Source organism: Aulostomus chinensis, chromosome 7 (genome assembly GCF_037954235.1).
Source record: "Aulostomus chinensis isolate RoL2024-O1b breed Wild chromosome 7, RoL_Achi_v1.0, whole genome shotgun sequence".
In the NCBI taxonomy this organism is placed as follows: Eukaryota; Metazoa; Chordata; class Actinopteri; order Syngnathiformes; family Aulostomidae; genus Aulostomus; species Aulostomus chinensis.
The window spans coordinates 10112517-10137780 of NC_141326.1; the positions used below are offsets into that span (position 1 = coordinate 10112517).

Below are 25264 nucleotides of genomic sequence, written 5' to 3' on the forward strand. Positions count from 1 at the left end.
GGCACAGTTATTGTACAGATCTGCTTGTTGAAAGGAAAGCAAAGAAGAGGAAGCAAGACAGTCAACCTTTATTGTGTCTCAGTACAACAGGTGTATCGTTTTTCTCATTCATTTTTTGATCAGATCACCAAGACACAGTTCATATCATCGTGTTACATGAGCAGTCTGGAATCTATCTAATCAAAAGGGCGTCCGGTCTTTCCTGTTTGTCACCTAAAGAAAGGTCATACAACTATTTTCACATTATCAGATTTAGTTAACATGAACACAATTCTAGCATCTTAACAAGTTACCTCTGCCATAGAGGTTGTGCTTTTGGTGGTTAATTTTTCTTTTTAAAAAATAAAAGCCTTTCACAAATCTATTGTATGTTTTCCTTAAATGAATCGATAACCACAGACTATTTTTGACCTCAACGTGTATTTAAAAATCATCTTAAATATTCCCCTTCAGAGGAAGAAGCAAACTTACCTCTGAATACCAGAGGCGGGTCAGGTTGGAAGTAATTGATTTAATTTGAGCACAGAGGTGGGAATTGATATGTGAATAACACGTTCCATTTATGGTCGTGAAAATCCTGCTGCCGTGACCTGAATTCATTTGCTGCACAGCACAAACAGACCGTGCGCCAAACAGAAGGTGTTTCTACATTTAGTTCACCATCAGTGTCATTATTCTAATCTGCTACATGCCAAATATATAGCCTGTGACCAGTAATAATCACTGTCCAACCAGCATTACCACAGCCACATTTTCTTTAATTAAAACATTGTCCCTTTTTCCATCTTTAATACAATATGTACATCTCTTGAGTCAAATTAATTGATACAATAAACCAGTACAGTATAAATACATACACCTATAATGAGTACAATACAAACAGAGAATGTTTTTTTTCTTTCATCGTAAAGTCTATAACCTCAGGTTGAGCCGCTGAAGAAAGGCTGATGAACAGCACATCCAATGTGTTAGCGCCCCCTTCAGTTAGAGTCCAGTGTTCCTTCTGCATAAAACGTGCGGGAGACTCAGAGATCAGGGAAGATGAATCGGTAGAACAACAGACAAATGCAAATGTACAGAAAAGAAAAGGAATATTTTTGTACAGCAGGATTTTCTACTTCATGTTGCTCTCTATCCAGTCTTTGAAGTTAGTTAAACGAGTATAGACGGTGTAGAGGGCGGGATCACACTCCCCCTGATCATAACCGAAGCTCACTAGTCCCACAAGTCTCCACAGATTATTGCTCTCCCCATGAGTGGAACTAAGAGAGAACTTCTGGTTGTCCTCAGTGACAGCAGGGAGAACAAGGATCCCCCCTGTGTCAGCGGGACATATGTTAGAGTGTCCATAGTCGGGCTTCTGGCTGGCACAGAGCATATTCTCCGTCACACTCACCAGCACACCATTGCGAGCATATTGCTGCTCACATGGGACGACATCAGCGAGGTGAACAAGCCCAACCCGTACTTTCTCATCGGCTCCCAAACTTGAGTCAGGAACGAGAGACCAACCTGTCACAAGCCCTTGTCCCGAGGTCACCTCCTCTCCCTGGCTGTCTGACAGGCACAGGGGCAAGACTTTCTCTCCAATCCTTGCTTTGTCCAGTAATTTGATGACAGCTATGTCTGAGTCCAGAATATGGGGGTCATAGTTCGGGTGAATGACAATGGAGGCCACCTTTAAGAGAGAGAAAGACAAGCTTTTTTTTAAAGATCAGTGGAAGACAGATGAATGGGAAGGGAAGAGGTTATGAACTAAAAGAAGACTGGAACAGAGCGCTTACCCTCAGGTGTTGGAGACCTTTGTTTTCCCTGTAATCATCCCGATAGTGCTTCCCAACTACCACCTTGATTTTGGCTGTATTCAGAGGATACACCTTCCCCAGCTCTGTCGCACAATGGGCTGCGACCACAACACTCCTTTGGTTCACCAGAGCACCGCTACACACCAGCTGCCAGTCAGAGGCCTGATTGTGACTGCCAGCTCCTGCTCCTCCATCCTTCTTCAGGGACCCTGCCTGGCTGTCTGCTTTGGCCACCTTGGTCTCAGCTCCATTGGTGGAGCGGCGGTAGATGGCTGCTAGCCAAGGCCAGTGAGCCTCTGCCGGCCTCTCTGGGTCAAAGGTGGGATGCTTCCCACACACTGCCAAAGAGGAGGGATGAGAGGACACAGGGAATGATGAAGGCAAAAAGGAAGTCTGGAAGAACTTCAGAAGACTTATCGTGTCAACACATAGTGATGCGGGGCCCTTCTGAAAGCTTTTGTTTTGCACTTGAACAGATAATTTTAAGCCACAATTCACAATGACCGGAACCACATAATACTGAATATGGACATCTTTTACCGACCCTCACATCAACCAACTTTGCAACTTTATTTCTTAAAACTGTGACAAGCTCCCTAAAATAGAACCATGTGGCTCGAGTTGTTTGTCTGTGCAGAGTTCTTTTTATTAAAGTTGGAAGCAGCTCACAGAGGCGCACTCTTCTCCAACTGTTATAAGTGAGTTTTGTGGAAGCTACAAATTACAGCGTCTGACTCAGTAGGCTTCTCAGTCCCTTACATCCAGTAAATGCCCAATGAAAAACACAGAGACCCATGACTGTCCTTGAATGATTACATCTCGAGGTGGGAGGATCTGAAGATGAAGAAATATTAATATCATGCTTTCTCCTCTGAAGAACTGAAGATAGCAATGGCCCATCCTCCAAATGAAGTGGGTGGAGAAACCTCAGATGAAGCGCGTGGGACGTACCTTTGAGTAAGTGGCCCAAAGGCAGGTTACTATTTCATCATTATTAAAAAATGTAAATGTTGCCATAGCGGGTATTCTCCAGTTCTCTCACTGACTCTACACGAGCTGTTCAATGCCAAGGCCTCAAGCAGCAATCTGTCGACATCACGCATCAAATGTCCTTCATATTCCTCAAAGTGCAGCCACAAGTCTCATCTTCATTAGATAAATACTGGAGGAACACCAAAGTTTGACCACACAGTATAAGTATGTAGTCACACAGCACTTTTGAAAAAATTATGTAAGTTATTAAAATCCGTTGAGATACGAGGTTATTCTGAGTGGTCCTCTGCTGCCCTCACCTGGAGAACAGGAGACATGACGTCCACTCCATTTCCCTGTCTTTAAGCAGGTACGGCGAGGGCTGCCATTGTGATGGTAGAAAGGAGACACACAGTCGTACTCTATGTGTGTGTAAAGGTGATGGAAGCCCTGGGGCAGCTGGGAAAGAACTGGAGGGGCTTTGGTGGGGCCATTGGACTGCAGGTGACGGCCCAGGCCAGAGGAGTAAAGCTTGTGTACAGGTGTCTTCCTGTCAGGGGAAAAAAAAAAGGCCGTAAATAAACAGATGTACGCCTTTGATTGAGTAAATGCTCATCAATTTGAGGCCAAATCTGTGAGCACTTTTACGTACAAATGTATGTGACTTCAGCTCTCGATGTGTGACATTTGTTCATAGTCTTATATAGAGTATATAAAGTGGGCTGTTGTTTTCCAAGGAATGTCCCGCTTCAAGGGCTACCTAATGTGAGGTGTCTGTTTTTTGTTTTTGTTTTTTTTGTAATATTACATTATGCAGTACCTGGATGGTGCTTGAGGTGGCAGAATTCTCTGTCTGACTAGTTCTGAAACTTTGGGCTCTCGACATGCTGCAAATATACATGCAAAAACAGAATTCATAAAATGTTGACAAAATTCAACCATGTCTGCTGTTTACCGTATAACATTCAGGAGACTGGAGGTTCTGGGACGTAGGTATGACATCACTCAACAAGGTATAAAATAGAAAAGCTCAGAGTCAAGTCTTCAAATCAACCTACCAGCACCTGTCCTTTGTTAATTTACATGGCCATTGTCACAGGCGATTGTGGTGCTAAATGGTACTTAACAGTTTGCCACTTTCTCTCTTCACGTCGGTAGTTTTGGTTGTAGCTGTGATGTCAGCCGTCTGCCTAGCTGAGTCCATGCTGGTACTGATAGAGTAGTGATGAATTATTGACCTCCGGTGCTTTGATTCATGTTTGGATGTGTAACGAAGTTTGTTCAAACTCTTCTGAGTTCTGACAGCAGAAATAACGTACGTTTTCTGGGGACAGTCGTTATTATTGTTGTTGGTATGTTCATGATTTTTACTGGTAAGTTGTCCAAAATATTGCCAGAAGGAATGGTTTGACATTTGGAATTTTTTTTTAAAATCTTTTTACCAATAGTCCAGAATATATGAATCTCCATAATAAATATAAAAGACAAAGGATAGCCCTTTATCCTTAAAAATATTTTAGAAATGTACTTCTGGCAGTAGTAATTTTGACATTTATTAGCATTATTATCCTAAACTAAATAATGAACTAATGTTACCATACACTTACGAAGCTAATGCTAGCCATAAATAGCTTTACAATGACAGCCTGATGTACACACACGATTAACTTTTGCACGTTGACCAGTTATTTTCATAATGAATTACTATTTCTATTCCTAAAATGAGTAAAAACTTTATCTTCATTCAGATTTACATCTAAATAGTTGATCAACATTGCTCTGGAAGAACTTTTTACTTACTATTTAACATTGCTATCTAGTTGGCATTCTGCATCGATGATTAGGAATTATCAAAAATCTGTTCATGCCTGCAGTGATGTACGCCTACAAACAATCAACCATCATTGTCATAAAATAGGCAAACTGAAAGAAGACCAATGAGATGACGGCACCTCTGACACACAGGGGTTGTTTTCCACTCCAGGTACCATCTGGCTGACAGATTCGCCGGGTGTCACCACTGAGAGCGTAGGAATGATTACAGAAGAACTCTACCGTTTCAGGCTCCACCCCTACCACCAGCTGGTGATAGCCATGGTAGAGGTGAGGGACAGGTGGGCAGCTCTTCTCTAGAGGAGGGAAACGGGTTGGATGTCAGGGTGAAGGTGAAAGCAAAAGTGACGGCTTATTCATTTAAATTCTCTTTCAACCGCTCTCTTACCATCGAAGCTTTGGTTCACTTCTTTCTCTTTTTCTTTCTCTGCCACCTCCCTCGCCAGAGTCTCCTTTGTTTTCTCAGTTGAAACCTTCTCTATCTTGTCTTCCTGTACTGTAGGACTTTCTTTTGGTGGGACACTTTCCTCACTCCCTGCCATGTACAAGGTAAACTGTGTAATGTTGACTCTAGAGGGAACGGTTTTCCTTTCTGGCCTGCTCGTCATATTCTCTCTCTTTTTGTCATTGGTATCATCTGTAACTGTGTTGTTCTTGGTCATTTCCAGTTTAAATATCTCAACCGTGTTTCCTCCCTCAGATATAACGGTCCTCATTTTCGTATCATTCGGCCCGACTTTGTCCGGATCTCGCTTTCCGTTCACCTGCTCCTCTTTTCTCTGCTTCTCTTCTTGTCCTTTGTCTTTTATCACTACTATTTCTGTTCTATCTCTCTTTCCCGTGTTCATATTCTGGTCTGAGCTGCCTTCTGTTTTCTCAGGGGTTTTTGCTACTTCTGGTTCTTTCTTTTCCACTGTGTTCAGGCTGTTGTCTGGGCCTTTACTATCCACTTTATCAATGCTACCTTCAGTGGGTTTTTCTAATACATTATTTCTTTCCTCTGGCTTTTCTTCATTCGTGTCCTCAGACCCAGTTTTCTCTGGAATGGTACCAGTATATCTATCCCCTTTGTCAACTATTGTTCTATTACTTTGCTCAGTGTTTATGTCTTTCCCTTCAGTATTTTCTTTCTCTTGGTTTTTATTCTCCTGACCTCTCTCTTTAGTTTTGATATCTTTATCACTGTGTATTTCTTTTTCTTTGCCTTTTTCCTTGTCTTTGTCATTTTCTGCTTCTGTGAGGGTGTTATTCACTGTAGACAAAGAACAAATTACAAGATCAGTAACGAGTTGGGCACCAATTAATTTTCTCTGATCCATTATAAACACCTCCCTTACAAAACAAAAGCACAATGATGTGTGGCTTCTTTTTTGCTTGGATCGTGATAACTCCAGAGATGTTGACTAACCTTGTGTACAAACAGGAGGAAAGCCACTCCAGGTGTTGTTAGGAAGGCAGGTTCTCTGAGAGCTTCCGCTGACTTCATAGGGATGGTAACACAGGTACTGTAGAGCGATGAGTACGTCATTGGGTCCGTAAACCAAGAAGTGGTCTCCGTGTCTCGGCTTGGGTGGTAGAGCACATACTCGTTCCACTGGCACTAGAGAAGGAAAAAACAAACGGACGTATAGAAGCTTTCTTTTTTCCATAATCTGCTAAATCTCTGGGACTGAATGTCAGGCATTCAAAGACAAGCCAAGAATACTTGCCCAAAATTTCCCTTTGGCAGAAAAAACAAGTCACATCACCATCTTACCACACTGTGGGGCGGGTGCGCTCCAGGTGCCATCACTCAAGCAGACGGCAGAGGGAAGCCCCTGCAGCTCAAACCCAGGGTCACAATGGAAAGTAATGCGTGCTCCTGAGTGATGGAACACACCCTCTGTGGATCCGTGGGTTGGCACTGGGGGCCTGTGGCATCCCAACACTGAACAGAAACACAGCTATGTTTAGTTTATACACACAACTTCTATTCCTTTTTAACGAACCCCTGCATCATGAAAATGAAGATGTTCAGATGGTTTAAAGGATAATTCCAGCACTGCACTACCTGGGCCCTGTTTTGAGGCCAAGAGACCAGAGGGCTCATGTGAAGTTATCCGTCGAGTCAGTGTGAGAGATTTCAAAGCGAGACTTCAGTTACATACATCACAACATAACAACACATCCATCGCTTTGAGTACGTTCAGTGGTGTCAGGCATAACAATCTGCATCTGTCAGTGGTAAAAAAAAAAGACAAGATCTTTTAATGGGCAAACTTTGATGCGAATAATTACCTCGTATGCTTGTGCAGCCGTATTGTGGTTTCATAATTTTTTTTACACAGTGAAACTATTTCAATAATTCCTATTGATTATTCCCTTGTAGGAAAATACTCAAATGGAGGAATAAAGACCATTACTCAAAGATCTGTTTTTGTTTATGCTTCGGTGCTGTTACAGACCACACAAATAGACCACACAGAGACTCATTGACTCCTGATGTTTGCAGGTCAGACAGGTAGCCTATGAATCCAACCACGCTCTCAGACTCTGTATTCTTAATTCAAGATGTCCAGAGGCTCAATAATGAAGCATTTCACCCATCATGGTTAAGTGTGAAAGGTTCCCAGCATGACTTCAACACATGGCTTGTAAACTGGGTAGAAGTAGATCCAATAAAAGGTTTTAGTCAAACTGTTCAATTTTCCAGCGTAGTAAAAGTGGATTTTATGAAGTGAGGAAGTAGAGCTTGGTCATGCGGACGTGAAATATTGTGTGTAACTCTGATGCATTATGACCTGCTTCAAATAAAGCTATCCTTCTCATAACTTTGAAAATATTAGTGAAAGTATTCTCATCTACATAGTGTTAAGCTGTTTCTCTCAAATAAAATATCTGTTTCTTTCTGCAAACTTCAAATGCGTGAACACGCTAACTTGCATCACCCATTGGTGAGCTCATGAAACTTCAAACAGAAAGGTTTTTGAAGTTATCATACAATTACAGCACGCTCTGCGAGATGATCCCTCAGGAGCTTTGTTGTGTTTCCATAAAATGCACAGGAACCCTCCCTTTCATCTGCAGTTTGGCTTACGACATTCCCGAAGTTCAGTCCCGCAGGAAATGGAAAATGTTTGTCGGTTAACCAAAAGTGTAAAACTAAACTGTAGTTGACCTCCTTTTAAAGCACCCTAGAGTGCTTTTGGCATTGTTTTTATTTTGTCAATAGTCCATGTCAGGTGTAATGGGATGAGTCTCGAGTTCTTCGCGTTGAATTCTAACATCCTCTACAAGATGTAAGTGACTCAACATTTTTTTCATTAATGTCTAAGAAACTTTTTAACACTTTAGACTGGACTCAAGAATAGAGTGAATTCTGCCCCAGAGCAAAAAAAACAAACAACCAAAAACAGAACCCAAAGATTCTATCTTTCTTGAGTTTCCATGACAACAAGTCAGATTATCACATACAAGATGCGTTTGAGCTCAGGCCTCCAACAGATGGCAGTTTGAAATACATCCTGTCAGGTTCAAATCCTCCATTTGACTCTGGGTGTGAAAAGTAGACAAGAAACATCTATAAAATGTTGCACATTAGGCTTTTCCTGAAATAAAGTTAACAGCAGAGGATTCCTTTTGGGAATACAGATGAATGCACTCTGTGTGGAATGAAATCCTGCCTTATTTCACACGTGTCTCCCCCAATGGAAAAGCAGGCTTGGGTTACAGGAGTAGAATTGTTTCAACATTACGTTTATAGACTCCAATTTAACCCGGAAAAGGACACCACAAAAAAATAGTTTGTTTTTGTAGGTTCGTCAGGGAAGTGTGTGTGGCAGAAAAATACAAGTGAAGGTCCAAACGCCCCTCAATATGAAAGCTTGAAGGGCCAAAATGACTCGCCACACCCTGAGGGAACACTAGCCCGCCCAACCACATGGTGGTGTGCCACATTACCAAGCCCTAATAAATAACGCATTTTTTCCTCATTATTCTTGATACTCAAGATATCTTAGCCAGTACTTTTTTTCCTTTAAGTTTCTCCCAACTTTTCAATCTTTCCTGCACTTGCCTGCATCTGTTGTACTTCATGTGTTGCTGAATCAGTGCAAACAAATACATTAATGCTTGTATTTGCAGCGGATCTGTTGAAACTCGTGCCTTATTTGCTAAAAATCTAATTGGCTGAAACATTGACTCAAGAAGCTGGCCTGAACTAAGTCCAAACCACAGGCCTCTCCCTCATGACAGTGAATCACTAACAGTCTCTGGGCAATAACAAAGTCAATTCTTGGTGCATTAGTTGTAACAAGGTGTTCTGGAATTCTGGGATGATTCTGGGATTTCAGTTGCTGTGTGACACACGTCTGCAGCTGCCTCATGAGATGGAAAACTCAAGTCATGCCGACAGTATGCCACAAAGAGTGATTTAGTCTGATTAGAGCCTGAAGGTATTCTCTTCCCCCTCTGCTTTCCTATTCACCTAGTAACATTTTCAGACACATGAGTGGACTGTAAATTTATAGACTCACCCTTTTCACACCGTTTGCCTGTATAGCCAGCCAGGCAGGCACAGTGGTAGGTGTAGGAACTGTCTAGGATACAGGTCCCATCGTGCAGGCAAGGAGAGGAGTTGCAAGCTGTAAATAGTCACATATAGTATTAGGGTGCATAAGGAAATACTGAATTCATTTGCGGTCCTGTGGTATAATCTGTACACACAGTGGAATGTCTGTCCACACCAAGCTATGTCCAAAGCTGGCACCATTTCAATGTCACTTTCCATCTCCAAATGTGTGTGGGCACTTCTAGACAAAAAGCCTCTGTTTACTTCTGCTCGAGCTGGTTGTGCAGCTGGTACACGTATGTGTGTGAGTGTGTGTGTGTGTGTGTGTGTGTGTGTGTGTGTGTGTGTGTGTGTGTCAGATTTTGAGCTTTAGAATGAGACATTTGGTTTTCAAAGCACTGTTAGTGGGATCAACCCTGATGAAGGCCTCTGCCAAAACACAGAGATGTCAGTCATGCACTATGTAAGGCTTTTTATTCCTCTCAGGATTCTGAGTATTTTGGAGTGTTCCGCTCTTGTTTGCATTTGTTGTCGCCCATTCCTCAAAGGAGGACCTTTGTTCATGGGGTATGACTTTCAACTGATATTGTAGAAAGCTTACAAACAATCTCTTAGATTTCACTATTGTGTATGATTAGTTTTTGCAGCAGTTTTCACTTGAATGTCTATGATATTTGACATACCTGAGCTTTCTTGGAAAGTGGCAAAGAAACCATCAAAGTTCTTGTAACCATCTGACACAAATAGGATGTGCAGACTGTTGCCGGAGCTCTGAATCGGAGCAGGTCTGTTGTTTCCACAGAATCGGCCAATGACACGTGAGTTGATGCTATCACCATCACGGACCTCCACATAGTCATAACGACAAGAGTGGTGTGACTCTAGACTCAGCATCATGAACCTGTTAGTGTAAAAAAGAAACAGGAAAAGCAATGAGTGCACCTGCGTTCCCTGCCACAGCTTCACCAGCTGGCATCGTGATTCTTTAAAATGTCAGGCCAGTAATGAACCATAATGATAGCTGCTGATTTCTTTAACAGCTGCACAAGGTGATTGGTCTCACTGTTCTATGGCTTACTGCCCTTGGTGAGGCGTGAAATTTGTATCTCACTTTTACCAGAAAGTTTTGAATTCAAACAGCTGTGTTTTGATGTTGATATGTGGCGAATAATAACTTCATCTGAGCTAGGATGAAAAATATGAGGGAAGTCATTACGAAAATGCACTGTAGTAATAGTAGAAGTTAACGTACATAATAAAAAGTGCCATTCCTTGGCACTGCAGAATTCAGACCTGGGAACTTTTTCATTAAATGTATACAAGCACATTTATCTCATTTAATCCCTCATAAACAGATTATGTAAATACCACAACATTTATGTAACTGTTAAAAAGTGATGTCATCCAAATAAGCACCTCATTATTTCTGATCAGTGGCTGTTAAATATCTAAAAAAAATAATAATCCACAAACCCCATATAAAAGTAATTATTTAATATTACCTGAGAACTGTTTCTTGGCTGTTTTAACATTTTCAAAACATTCCATGGACATTCATACAGCTGACCAAGCTTCAGGGCCTGTTTAACTATGAATTGAAAATAATTAGAATAAGCGTCATGAGAAATTTACACCCATTTTCAAGTCATGAGGTGTTGCACTCATGAGTGGGATATTTAGGCCTGCCACCTGGGTTAGGAAAACCCAAATGCATCTCCTGTCTTCTTCCTGTAATTTCAGATGCATTATCTTTGACTTAATACTGAAACAGATGGACTGATGAAATCTGAGGACATTGGTCTACTCTTAAGTTCTTTCCTGACACAAGACTAATGGGATGTATACGCTAATGCTAAATGTTAGCTTGAAGAAGCTTCCAATCCCAGTCGTAATTCAGAAAATATGTTGGCTGTGATGTGCATCAGAGCCGGCGGTGAAACACAGAACTCCTCGCCTATGATTCCCCGGCAGCTCAGGCATGATTGTGTGCCTTCTGTAGGCACGGCAGCTGTGTTCACTCAGCTTTGTTGGATTTACATCACAAAAGACCAAAAGTGACATTTGACTGACGTTTGTCATCTCACCATGGAGCCAGTCTTAAAACCGTGCTCGTGTTCACTGCTGTAACATTTAGAAGAAAGCTTTATACAGAGCAGAAGTATGGCTTGGAATCATCAAATGTTATTCAGTTACACAATCACCTGAAAGCGCTGCCTGAACCTAACCATATGGACTGTTGGATCTTTCTAAACCCCGCACAGGTGCTCAGCTGTAAAGTGTAAATTTGTAATGGAGAAAATGACGGAAATAGAAAGTTAATTTATTGCAACACAGAAAAATGATATTTTTTCTCCTACAAAGAAGAAGAAAAAAAACAAATGTGGTTTCCGAACCTGCCATTTGTTCATGACCCACATCTTGCAGAAATATCTGGAGTTGAAATTTGACTTAAGCACACCAGCCATCAATAACTATTACAGATGGGCAATGGAGATTCTGAAAAACTGAGGGTTGAAAGCCAGATAAAACTGAGGCAGCAGATAGTGGCCAGCAATTATTAGAAATATAGAAACAAGGTGGATGACTCTGAATAACTGGGACTGAGTTTAAAATAAATTCTTGTTTACATAAAAAATGTCTTTACTCATCCAATACAATATAGCACAAGAATTATTTGAATTATCATACAATTATCCGGTCGTTTTTTTTTTTTTCTTGTAAAACAAAATGACACATGCTAACATGAACTGATAAAAAAGTGCAAGAGCTAAGCTACATTTGTGAGCAAGCTAGAAAAACTGGGACGTACACTAAGTTCCAAGTTTTTCAAGCAGTTTTGGGCTGTTTTCCATCTCAAACCAAGTTTTCTTTCCACAAAATACTGTGGTTACAGGCCCCCTGGCTCAGATGTATTCATGTTGAGGAGGGTGTGATCTGGAACAGCTCCAAATTATGCACCAGACATTTTAAAGGGGACTGCTTAAGCAGCTATAAGGAGCACAAGATGGGCTTTCTCTCTCTCTCTCTCTCTCCCCCTCTCTCCCATCGGTGTTGGGGGCCCCCAACCCTTTATTATTATGCTCTCACTTTCATTGATCAATTTAAATTCCTCACACAATTATTTCACGCCTTTCTATCCTGTTTCACTCATAAATATGTCATGATCAATGCTGGTGTTGCTGTAAGTTGGTTTGTTTTTCAGTGACCGAGAACTTAAACACATGATAATTTCCAAACAGTAATTAAATGAGTTACTAATCCAAGTAATGATACGTTACCGCCACTTTACATCATTGCTGACAGAATACAGTGTTTGACATCTAGACACATAAAAGTGAAGCTTTATCCTTGAAGGTAGATGATGTGTGTGTGTGTGTGCGTGTGTGTGTGTGTGTGCACAACTGCCATGGCTACTAGCATAAACAAACCAAGAATAGAGGGAGGAGAGGAAAATGTGTTCATTAGTCAGAAGTACGGTCAGTATATTTTTTAGTTTGTCTCAGCCAAATACATGCACTCGTACACGTACGTGGCACCAAAATGTCTTCAACTGCAAAAACTTCACATCCAATTGCAAAAACGTCTGATAGCGCAGCACAGCAGTGCCTCCACTTCCACCTCCTGGTGGATGTCCTCCAACAAAACAACCCAAGCTGGATTTCCCCGTCAACACCAGCAATAAGTGGAGGAGGTGTGATGAAGCTCATCGCTGGGTAGGCTATACCGTGGAGGAGATGCCATTTCCACTGTTGGCTCACCCTCAGTCAAGGAACTAGTTACTAGTAATGTTACTATAAACCGAACACATTACTTTTGAAACCTAATAATCTGTACAGTAAATTGATTACTTTTTAAGGCACTATCAGTAATGATTGATTCCATTTCTAGAGTAACTTGCCCAACACTGGCTACAACAGAGCAGTAGGACACTCAAAATGTAGTTTCTACTGGTATTTTTTTCAGCAACTCTTTTAACCCTCCCTTTTGTCCTTAAGTAGTCATCAGTTAAAAATGCCCTAACAACGTAATTTTGATATGCATAATTTTATTTACAGAGGAAAAAATGATGACGTTATCAACCAGCAAGACTTACAATCTCACCTGAGTTCTATCGTAAAGGGACGGTCCACTTGTATGGTCCATTCGCAGCGAGCATTGTTGGGGTAACTCTCCAACACCAAGTGGCCCTGCCGTTTACGGATCACCCCCCCACACTCTGAAAACACATAGGAAAGAAGTGTACTTGGAAAGTTTTCAGGAATCTAGCATTTAACCAGGGCATCATTATTATTAAACAGGTTTATACTGAGGTGCTTTGAAATTACATTCGTCATTTCCTAGAAGGCCTTGTTCGCTCAAAATGTAAAGAAGCATTAATGAATACACGCAAGGGCAACAAATGCCTACAACCAGCTTTATAGCTTTCTGCTTTCAATTAAATGTATGCTTGTGGTGGAATATTTGTAACTATGGTGCCCAAACATTGCATGCGAATTTGTTTAATGAGAATCCTGACTCTGACTTTATTATTCAATTCCTCATGGACAACTTCCAAGGCATTCTTCCAAGTTGTCATAGTTGCCTCACACGGAAGGAGAGAATGTTTGTATATCGGCGTTACAAGGTATGTCGAGACTTACTCATGCAATCACCACCAGACCAGCCGGGACGACACTCAGCACAGTATTGGCCACTGACAAAGAAGTCATCTCTGGGACCCCACGTCCCGTTGTTACAGCGCTTACAGTTCTCAAATATACTGCAACCTATAATAATGAGCAAGGAGTTAGACAGGCCTGAAAATATATAGAACAACTCACTGAAACATTCAACAGAGCTGTTATTACCTCCTCCAAAGAGGTGAAGCGATCAGTGGTGTGTGTCTGGCAGTTAGTGGAATTACACAAAAACTATGAGGCTAATTTTGACCATACATTTTACATTTGATTTGCCTGAAGTTGCCTTGGTGGAGGTATGTGATCTATGAATGCCCAAAAAAACAAGTAAACCTTAAAAATGTTGCAGAAACTGATTTGGAGCAAATAATTGTTTTTGTCAGTACGTGGCAGGTGAGCTGAAATAGTCAGAGTCCTCTTAGCCATCTACCACCAAAAAAAGGAGAGAGGTCTTGAGTAATTTTGTTAGTTTTTTGTTAGTTAAAAAGTCACTACATCAAGATCTTATTGGCGTAGCTTAGCTCAAGAAAAGAGATTTTCATCGCTCATTGAGTGCATTTACATTTTTTTAAAAAACAAAAAGGCATCTCCGGCAGGTATAAAATCTTTTTTGAATTTTCTGATTTTCATCAACCTTTTCCAATGTGATACAACAAAATATGTTGGTTGAAACATGACAACTGTTGATCGCTATGTGGAGCACTGTCCCTGAACAGTTTTGGTGTGTAACACAGAGTAACTCTGAGATTACCATATAGTTTCGTGGAAATTATGGTGTAACGTTTTAGTTTGAATTTGTATATATAAAAGCACTCGCACATAACAAGGATGCCAATTGAGAATGAATTTAGCACGAAAGGAGAAACAAATTGTGGTGGAGGAAACATGACACTGGAACTGTTATTTTAAGTAAGATTCTGCTAAAGTCATCCTGCTTATCCTTCACTGCAACAGATTTCTCAAACATATCACTGCTTCCTGAAATAGAACTGTAGCAACAAAAAAAAAAAAATCCCTGAGCAGGTTTCCTGGGAGGGTGGATTTTCACTTAAGAGGCCACTCTATCCCTTTGAGTGGGGAGGGGGTTGGTGGAGCAACATGTGACCTGAGAACAGGTATGAATTCTACCAGCCTGTAGGCTGGGTAATGTACACATGTAGATGTAAGAATGTATGCAGTGCGTGTGAGTAGATTTTAGTGCTTTACAGTTAAAAGTGAGGTACAGGTATTCATTTAATTCCCAACAGCTGTTTTCTCCCCATAAAGGAAAGTGTGAGTCCATTCAAGCTGTGAAGAAAACATGCTTCCAGAGGTGAAGAGTGTGGAGGAAAACAACATGAAGAAAACAAGAGTTTGGATGCAAAATCTGGAACACTTGAGTCCAGACATCCCGAAGTATGCTCACATATTTTCACACCTGGTGAAAAGTGTGTGCTGGCTTTTGAACATAAACATACGCACACTTGCTTCTCCCATTTCATTCACAAATTAGAATGTGATCACTCTCATTCTTTGCCAATTCAACGGGGTTCTGCTTGCAGTCAAGAGAAGAAGTTGGCGTGGAAACAAATTAAACCAGACACAAATACAGAAGTTGATTTCAGACTTTCCATCCCACTTGTTTGTCTTGCTACGACACACTGGGGTATTAAACTATGTAAAGGTTCAATAAAAACTGGAAAAATGATTGCATTCTAAAACCAGACCAGATAAAAGTAAGATCAAATAAAGCAGAGATTTTATTCTGTTCAAGATTTTCAAGTTCCTCTGTACCTGGATGGATGATGCAGGGATCACACTCATTGATGGCATTGCGGCAGCATGGCACGGCATAGCCCACCGGAGTCCCCTGGAGGGGGCATTTACAGCGGATCACATCATACTCACAGCAGCCCCTGCACATAACATTCCACTCAGGGCCGGGGCAATGGTTGTGCAAATACCTGTAATCTAAAGAAGAGAACGCTTCAGACTTCCTTCATATGACAGAGATTAGAGGAAGTATGACATGGAGGGAAGACCTCAAGTGTAATAGCTGTGTGATGATGATCAGCTGAGCAGGAGTGGGAGGTTTCTCCTGGGTTTACCGCCTGCATGTTATTTTGCCATATGGCAACAAGCTCCTCTTTATGGAAACTCAATTGACTTTCGGGGTGCAAAATACAGAGGACTAAATCTGAGACCCCTGAAACGCCAATCAGCACAATTTTGGGGGGTTTCTGGACAAATCAATAAAACATTTTCAAAATGGTATCTTAATTTTTTTTTTGTGTGGAATCTCCACTTACATTGCCATTGAACAAAAGTTTTTTTTTTCTTTTTTAGGATAAGTTCTCCTACTTTGGTGGCGCTGTTGTAAATTTAGAAACTTAATGACATCCTGAATAAAGCTTTTCCCAGTTCAGTTAAACATGTCAGACTGTTAATTATAAGCTCATTATGTGAGGAATCAGGATGGAGCTATTGTTCTTAGCCAGTTGTGTGTTCCCCAATGAGTTAGAGACGTCTCCTCCCCCCCCCCCCCCAACCAGCACAAGATGGGGATTATAACTCTTCTCAGGCAGAAAGAGGGGATGTGGTGGGTGCTTTAGCACAAGTGACCTGCCAATTTATTGCAGCAGGAGGGAGGATGGAAAGATAGCCTGGTTTGAAGGTTTTATTCGCGTAAGATTGTACTGTTTGCTCATGTCATGAAAAGGACCAAGCAGATACCAAGCAGAACAGTAGATCAGAGGTGAAACGAGCATTCTTGAAGTAACAGAGCATGCATTTCAGTGGCCATGATTGTGACAGACCTGTCTCATGGTGAAAAGTGTGCCGTATGGCATGAGAGGTGTTGAGTTACTCATATTAACTGTGTGCCTGAAAAATGGCTTTGGAACTATTTTACTGTATCTTCATTGTCTCTATCAAAAATAGAGATAAAGATGCTAAAAGGGGGAAAAAAAAAGCAATTAAGATCAAATTTAAAGAAATAGCACGATGTCACTATTAATTGTTTGTACAATTGTGATATATCGATCTATTACTGAAACCAAGAGGAGGAGATGCATAGACTGGGGAGAACTCATCAGTGAGTTCAATTGCCTGCTTTTCGTGGTTTTAAGTGATTTTCCACATCCCTGCGCTTGCATACTGTACATGACATCAATACACTCGCAAACACACCATAATGGTAAAGTCACTGACATGGACAACAGAATCAATCAGAAAGTATTTTATGAATGTTTTCATCCAAAGACCACAATCTTGGAATGGAAACAAGTGAATCAAGGGCCTGAATACTGGTTACGTAACTGTGGACTGAAACACTGAATCACACAAGTTAACATACTGTGTTGCTGTTTAAACACACCACAGGTTTCGTCTGTTTATGTACCCTCCTCCAAGTCCTGCAACCACACAAACACATGTCCTGGACTTATTGGTAATGGGGCTGTGCAATAAAAAAGACAGTGATAAATTGTGATACATTATCAATATTCAAGCCCCTAATAATGATGTGTTCAAAAAAATCACCCAGGCCTCCCATCCATGTGGTGTCTGCAGCTTTGAAAGACAGCATTTTGGTGCCCTTTGGTTTTGAAGACAAACCAAAAAGTATAACAAAACTAGACTACCCAAGTGGTGCGTGCTAAGTTGTGGTATCGGCTTTATTTTGAAATTTTCAGCAAATTGTATGGAGTATCGCAACACTTATTGCTACATATTTTTGCTACACATTTGATGAAGGCAATACTTGCACCGTGTAATGTTGGGCTTAGTGCTCAGCAACTACACAAGGGCCAAGATTCATTGGTAGTGCAGGTGGATGCTAATAGACCTCTGAAACTCTTCCGAAAAGTCAGTGGGAAAAGGACTGATTGTGCTCTAAACCTGAACCCGTCATGCCTTTTCTTTTCATTATTTTCAAATGTCCAACTAACACCTGAACAGCTGGAAAGTTGCCTTGGTAGATACCATCCTAGAACCAGCCAGTCTAAAACCCAACAACACTGAAATATCAACCATCCAGACAGATTGAAGTACCGGCCGAGCTTGATCGTGTACTGTATTGTGGGCGGGCTCTCTGACAACATAGAAGCCAAATGTCACATTGTTTGGCAGCTGACCCACGTGAATGTTCCCCATCATGTCAAGAAAATATGTCTAGATCTCTGAAGTCTAGCTCTATGAGAGCGGAAACAAGTATCCATAGGGGTTTGTGGTTGAGTACACGTTATCGCAATACATCATGATGAAATCACAGCTTGACCCGTCCTTCTTGACATGTATCATATCCTGAGGTCCTTGCCAATACCCAGCACTAATTAGAAAAGTTGCTAAGTAGGAAACTTGGATTATTGATCTCACATGTTTTTTAAAACCAAGAGATGATGTGCATGTCTTGGAATGTTGTGAGTTGTCCTTGTTGCCCATCTACATTAATAATGAAATAAACTGTATCTCAGTCCAGCAACAGTCTGGCCTGTTTCTCCTCCACTGCTGCGGTATGTCATTAATCAAACACAAACTCGGTTGTGCAATGCCACAGGGTCAAATGTTGTGCAGGGTTTTTTTTAAAAGCTATGGTCTGTTTTTTATTCATGCCACCTGTTCTTATGGTCATTTATTGTTTTGGCAACCTTATATTCTTCCGTTCTTTCTGCGCGTCATTGGCATGCTTGGTGATTGATCTCAGGAGTATGATCAAATGTCACTCGCTGCTAACTATGGCATCCATTTGCACCATTCCCTCCCACCATACCCATGCCCTCACATCCCCAGTTGCCTAATGTGGCAGTATTAAATTTGAACTATCAGCCCCCCCAGCTTTGTTTTCTAACCAAAGCTGGTCCATTGTCCTCTTTTGTTTAGCTTGGTTCATCTTCCAAAGACGATCACAGAAACTCATAGTTTCTGTCCAGATTGTCATTTTTGTGGATTTCTGTTGACCAAGTGTGAGAGCCACAAACATCCATGGCATGGCCATGGCCAAGGAGAAGATAACACAGTGCAAGGACCAGGATTATGCACCCGACTTGAAGGTACCAAGAGGATTTGGACAATGGAACAGACTTTTTTCACACTACAAATAAAATCCAATGTTGAAGTGAATACTGCATCCAAAAAGTTTATTTAGCCTTTTTCCCCTGCATTACTGGATGACTTCTTTTGGACTCTGGAATGCAGACATTTGTATTAAGTTTTCTGATCAAGATTATCAATGAGCATGAACGAATGAGCATGGCCACAACTGGCTGGCTGTGCTCCTCAAGGCATGTTCACTGTACTGCCAAAAAGGAAGTGTTTGAATCTGGGAAACAAAGCTAAAAAATAAACATATATTGTTGGCTCTTTCTGCCTTCTGGAGTCACAAAGAAGTGATGCAGTAAAACATCATGGTGAGCTCAACACACCTATGTGTGAGTACTTGAAAGACTAAGTACACTTTCTTGTGAAGTATCATTTAACCCCTGTTATTCTCCCACGTTGACCTCCATGAAATCTACCTTTTACAACACAAGACCAATCCATGCTGTTCACCTATGAAAAGAGTGTTTAATGTTGGTTTCACAGAATTTTCAGTGGCCTGAGTGTCAATTTGTACCATGAGACTATTAATGCAGGATGAAAAAAGTGTTTTAAAGATGCAATGAAAATCGCATGGGGATAGAATGGTGCTTACTCCATCTCCGTCTCCTCCTGGGACAGCTTTGGAATGGACACTGACGTGGGAGACAGTAAAACCCATTTTATAAGACATCAGCATGAGAGGGTCAAGGCACTTCTCGAGCAGGCCTGCTTATTTCATCAGAGAGATCCCTGCTGAGTCTGTTGTCCTTCAAATAATGTTCCATAAGTTTGTTCTGAGTAAACTAATAAAGAAGCCTCTACAAAATCATATCTAACAAGGAATTTAATGTTCAAAGTTTAAAAATATTAAAATGCAGGCAGTTTTCTGTCTCTCTGTCTGTCTCTGTCTCTCTCTATAATATATATATATAGAGAGAGAGAGAGAGAGAGAGAGAGAGAGAGAGAGAGAGAGCGAGAGAGAGAGAGAGAGAGAGTCACAGACAGAGACAGAGACAGATATATATGAACAAACTCAAATTTCTTACCTTTACCTTTCTGATATTGGAATCAGTTTCTCGTGTCACCTTTATCTTATAAGTGTTTACAGATTCACAACACCAGAGATCATTTTTCCAGAACTGCACCTTGGCTGTCTGCCATGGTGATTAGAGCTTATCCATTTCAGCAAAAAAAGTTCCTTGCCTTGTAAAAACACACCTGCAAGGCTTCCAGGTCAACGCCTGCAGGTAACAAACCAGACAATTTCATATGTGATTTTACAAGAGTTTAGGGGGTCTGAGCAGGTGTGGAAGCGGCAATGCAAGATTAGGCCTACAAACAAGAGAGCACACGTGAATGCAAAGAGTCAACTGACTCTGTTTGAGCTTTGAAATGATTTACGGACAAAATGCTGCACTTAAGAGACTCAATTTCACATATTTTAAGTTTTGCTGAGGTTGTTTTGGAGACTCTGCTCTTATGTAAGGGATATCTGTCTGCTTTTTTCCATTCCAGCTGTTGAGCTCCTGAATGCGCTCATCAACATGCATGTCAAGAAGGCATTGGAATTAAAATAGAAATAACACAGGCATACTAAAAGAATCTACATTTGCCACACAGCTCTTCCAACCAATCAGAAGCTTCAGGGGCTGTGGTTGTCAGTTACTGTGGCTCACCTTTGATGTGAATCCAGAGACTGACATCATTAATAACAGGAGCAGAGAAGTGGTCGTGGAAATGTAACCACTTTCCCCCGCAGACCAGGCGAGCACATGGACAGACAATTTTTCATGATAGTTTTTCGGTTTTGTAAACTTCTGTTATGTTTCCTTTGTTTCACACCGCCCTGGAAAAATACAAAGTAGATGATAATACTGATAAATAGATACATTGCCTTCAAAATGTGCTGCAGGTGCTGAATTTGACCTCAGACGTGACTTTTAAAGCTGCTAAAACTGAGCCATCATTTTCTGGAAGAATCTTCCTCTGCACTAAGCCAAGAATAAACTTAAGGTCAGCATCTGCCTTTCTGCCTCTGCTGTTTTATGTTAACTTTTTCCCCTGGATAACTCTCGCACTCAGACGCTTCCTTCAGAAGTGTTGTCACATGACTTTATGCCATGTACCATCTACTTTGTTTTTTTCTTGCTCACTGCTCACTATCTTATCAGTTTGAGTCTTGTCCTGTCTTACTAAACACCACTATCACAGCTAAGCTATATTTAACTCACAAAGCGAGACAGCTGCATGGAAGAGAGGGGGGCATGGTGATAACCTCAGGATTTCAACACACTTTTCAAACTGAAAACAGTCACTGTAATGTGAATCATCCATAATTGCCTCTGGGAGATATTATTCAAGCCCCACATATGAAGAAATCTTGCAGAAAGACTCAAATGCCTGATCATCATCATCATCATCGTCGTCATCAAATATGCTTTAATGAAATGTGCATTTCCCAGATTTACTCCTGCAGCACAGTGTTACTTGTTCATTTGTCTCTAGATAAATGCCAAATAGATGTTGAAAAAAATTATTACAAATTATTACACATAAGTCCTTTCTTTTCACTCTCAATACAGAATGGTTTTCAATAAATCATGCAGGATATCGCATATTGGATATTGAATCAGTACGGCACGGTGATGCAGTGGTCAGCACTGTCACCTCACGGCAAGAAGGTTCTGGGTTGAAGCTCAAGCACGGGATCTGTCTGTGTGGAGTCTCCATGTTCTCCCTGTTCCTGTGTGGGTTCTCTCTGGTACTCCAGCTTCCTCCCACAGTCCAAAAACATGCGGGGACTAGGCTGATTGATTCTCTAAACTGACCCTGGGCATGGCTGTGAGTGTGAATGGTTGTCTGTCTCTATGTGCTGGCCCTGTAATGGACTGGTGACCTGTCCAGGCTTAACCCTGCCACTTGCCCGTAGACAGCTGGGCTAGGCTCCAGCCCCCCCGCAACCCTTCACAGGATAAGCAGGTGAAAATGGATGGATGGATGGATGGATGGATGGATGGATGGATGGATGGATGGATGGATGGATGGATGGGTGGATGGATGGATATTGTATCACATTTTACAGAAAAGTATTGTGCTAAAATCTGACTGTGACCCATGTATTGTATGTATCTTATTGCGAGGTCCCTGCCAGTGCCCAGCCCTGCTGCAGTGTTGTTATTTTATTTTGCTGCCCAGAAATCATAGATGCAAATGAGTTATATACAAACTGAGGCTCAACAATGTATATTTTTAATGCTCCCTGACAAATAAGCTAAACAAAACTAACAATTACCACTCTAACAAGTAATGCTTTTTAATTGAGTTGTGTTTCCAAAGAAGAACATGACAGTGTCTCCACAATGTACTCTGTATAAATCTATTTTAAAAGGTGCTTATTTCACAGTGAGGTATCATGGAAACATTGTTTTTATAGCTTCTGTGAGAACCTATGTGCATGTATGTGCAAGTGTATAATTCCTCTTGCATACTGCCCACAGCAGCTGTCTGGTATTTTGAGGTCAGAGTCATTTAGCTATCATGGAGCAGGGAAACTCCCACAGGAGCTCTGTGGTCAGCATGAATTTGAATGTAGCCCGATCCCAAACGTTTATCCCACTGGTCATCCTGGAGATTGCTTTAAATGAACTTCCTTTAGCCAGGAAACCACAGACCCACTGAAGTATCGTCTACCTTGTATGTATACACACGAATATGTAGGTCATGTAGGAGTTTAACGACTTCAACAAATTCATTTCTGTGCCAAAATGTTCAAGATTCTATCCATGAAACAGCCTCATTGATGCTTTGACTTTTAACATGTCTACAAAGGCTGGATTGGCATGTAAACAACTCGGCTCTGCCTTAAAAATTTTTTAAAAAACATAACGTTTTTCCTTTGGAAAGTGCCTATCATCAGCTGATTAAACCAGATTATGAAACAAGCGAAGTTGCGAGTGACTCAATAGTCAAATCTGCCAGAGGGAATTCTCTTCACTGCAACTCATCTCAGGCCGTCACCACACTCGCCAAAGCTACAAATTGACCGTATTGTTATCCTGCATGCCGTGAGAGGCATCAGACAGAGGTCAGAGGGTTTGGTCAGGAGTCTTAGAGACAAATTGCCGTGGATGCATTACCACAGCCAGCACGGCTGACTCAAACTTGACTCATGACTTCTGGCAGTGGTTCAAGTGGTCACCCAGGGTAAACAGGCACCAACAACAAACTTCGAGAAATTTTGGCAGAAAAGTGAATGAGTGCCATGTCTGAAGAACCCTTTTAGGACTCACACTATCTCTAGGAATATATGGAAGCATCCGTCTGCAGAAAACACTTTATTCTCACACAAAGAACAACAATGAGGAGCGTGATGATCTCTGATTTCTTTTTATGAGGACAATAAACAAGGAGTATCTCTCATCGTCTATCTCATGACAAGAGTTGTAATAGAGAAAGTGAAAACTTGTCAGCCCTTTTAGTCACCTCCATAAAAAAAATCTATTTTTAAAAGCATTCTGTGGGTTTAACAAATCTTGCTGGATTCTTTCCGCTCTTGAAGGATCGAAGGACAGAGAGCTGATGCTAGCTGTTTGAGAACAAAGAACACAAACCAAGAGCTTGTGCCAAACACAGAGCTGTAAAGGTAAGGCTTACCGTAGGGCCAGGATGTCCCTTGAGGAACAAACATGAAGATGAAGAGAGACATGAAGAGGAACCAGCCTTCCCTCACACTGATAAAGATGCCAGTCCAGGGGATTGTGTGGGTCCCCCCATGGGTTTGCCCCAGCCACCGTACTCGTCCCTCAGACAGCATGCTGCAGTCTGGAACTCTGTTTACTTTGTGAACTCAGCTGACATCACCTTCTCTCAGCCCTTCAGAGATTCCCGCCCCCTCCTTCCATGTCTCTCTCGCTCTCTCCCTCTCTCTCTCAGTGTCTGTCTCCTTTCTCTTTGGCTTCAGGTTACAAGTCAGTCTTATGAGCCGCTCCACTTGGAGTGGTCTCCCAAAAACTCAACTCAGAGAATGACGTCGTCAGTCTTGAATGAACTCAGGCTCCAGCAGTTTATGTTTAAGTCATTATGTGTGTATGGATGGCTGTACAGAAAAGGCCCAGTGGGGTGAAGAACACAACAACTATTTACTGTGCGCTACTGAGATAAATGATGAAAGTGATGGATTTAATGTTGGCTTGATTATGTTAATGTTGAGTTCAAAACTTTAAAGCATACAGTGCTGTGTAGTCTGAATTATGTGAGTGAAAAAAAAATTGCTCCTCATGGCCCTGCGATGGACTGGTGACCCGTCCAGGGTGAACCCCGCCTCTCGCCCAATGTCAGCTGGGGTAGGCTCCAGCCCCCCTCGACCCATATTGGATAATCGGTATAGAAAATGGATGGATGGATGGATGTTTGGATACCCACAAAAAAAATGAGATCAAAAGAGATTACACCTGGATTATCAAATTTATCCATCTAAGAAGAATCTCATGAAATGTGGACCTGAGGCCAACATGCAGTTACTACTAAAAAAAACCAAAAAAACCTTGATATATATATATATATATATTTTTTTTTTTTATTACAAATCACACATAAATTACAGGGACATTGAATTGGAAATTAGAAATTCAAGGGTCTCTTTCCTGATTAAAGTAAAAACAATCACCAAAAGTGGTAACGTGTAAGAGATCTACAATATCATGGTCCTACAACTTTTTCATATCATACCAGTTTTACTGAAATCTTGGATTGTTTAATGTCTTAATTCACTGTCATGGTCCTGGTGAACGTTCTTTAGCATCCATCCATCCATTTTCTACCACTTATCCTGTTAAGGGTCAGGGGGGGTGGAGCCTATCCCAGCAGCCTTCAGGTGAGAGGCGGGGTTCACCCTGGACAGGTCACCAGTCCATCTCAGGACCAACACATAGAGACAGACAACCATTCACACTCACAGTCACACCTACGGTCAATTTAGAGTATCAATCAGCCTCGTCCCCTCTTGATGTCTTTGGACTGTGGGAGGAAGCTGGAGTACCAGAGAGAACCCCCACAGGAACAGGGAGAACATGCAGACTCCACACAGAAAGACTCGGTGCTCGAGCCGGGACTCGAACCCAGAACCTTCTTGCTGTGAGGCGACAGTGCTGACCACTGCACCACCGTACTGCCCCCTACTTGTCCTATTCTGCCATTTTGTCAACATCTCTCATGCTGCCACTCAATCCATCAGACCTGCAGTGCCATGTCATCTCTTCTCAGGTCAAAGTGATCATGCTGACTTGGACACTCTTAAGCTACTTGAAGCTGTCAGTTCGTGAGCTGTGGATCTCACAGCTGGTAAATCTCAGTCTTGGGACTGCGCTGTGGCTTTG

General features: G+C 41.5%; 1 protein-coding gene across 2 annotated transcripts; it reads right to left on the reverse strand.

Moving 5' to 3' along the window:
* Window positions 1-72: 72 nt before the first annotated feature.
* Window positions 73-23714, reverse strand: pamr1b (peptidase domain containing associated with muscle regeneration 1b). Of its 2 annotated transcripts, none has more exons than XM_086207697.1 (14): window positions 23544-23714; window positions 15609-15785; window positions 13800-13925; window positions 13261-13375; window positions 9843-10060; window positions 9125-9232; window positions 6367-6537; window positions 6019-6210; window positions 4999-5862; window positions 4730-4906; window positions 3598-3664; window positions 3098-3327; window positions 1785-2143; window positions 73-1678 (listed from the first exon to the last, which is right to left on the reverse strand). In XM_086207697.1, the coding sequence occupies exons 1-14, from the start codon at window positions 23701-23703 to the stop codon at window positions 1115-1117; spliced, it is 3528 nt and encodes a 1175-aa protein (XP_086063823.1). In that variant the 5' UTR covers window positions 23704-23714; the 3' UTR covers window positions 73-1114. The 2 variants fall into 2 exon arrangements, with proteins under 2 accessions (XP_086063823.1, XP_086063824.1); XM_086207698.1 differs by having other exon boundaries at window positions 1502-1700.
* Between the last annotated feature and the right edge of the window lie 1550 nt (window positions 23715-25264).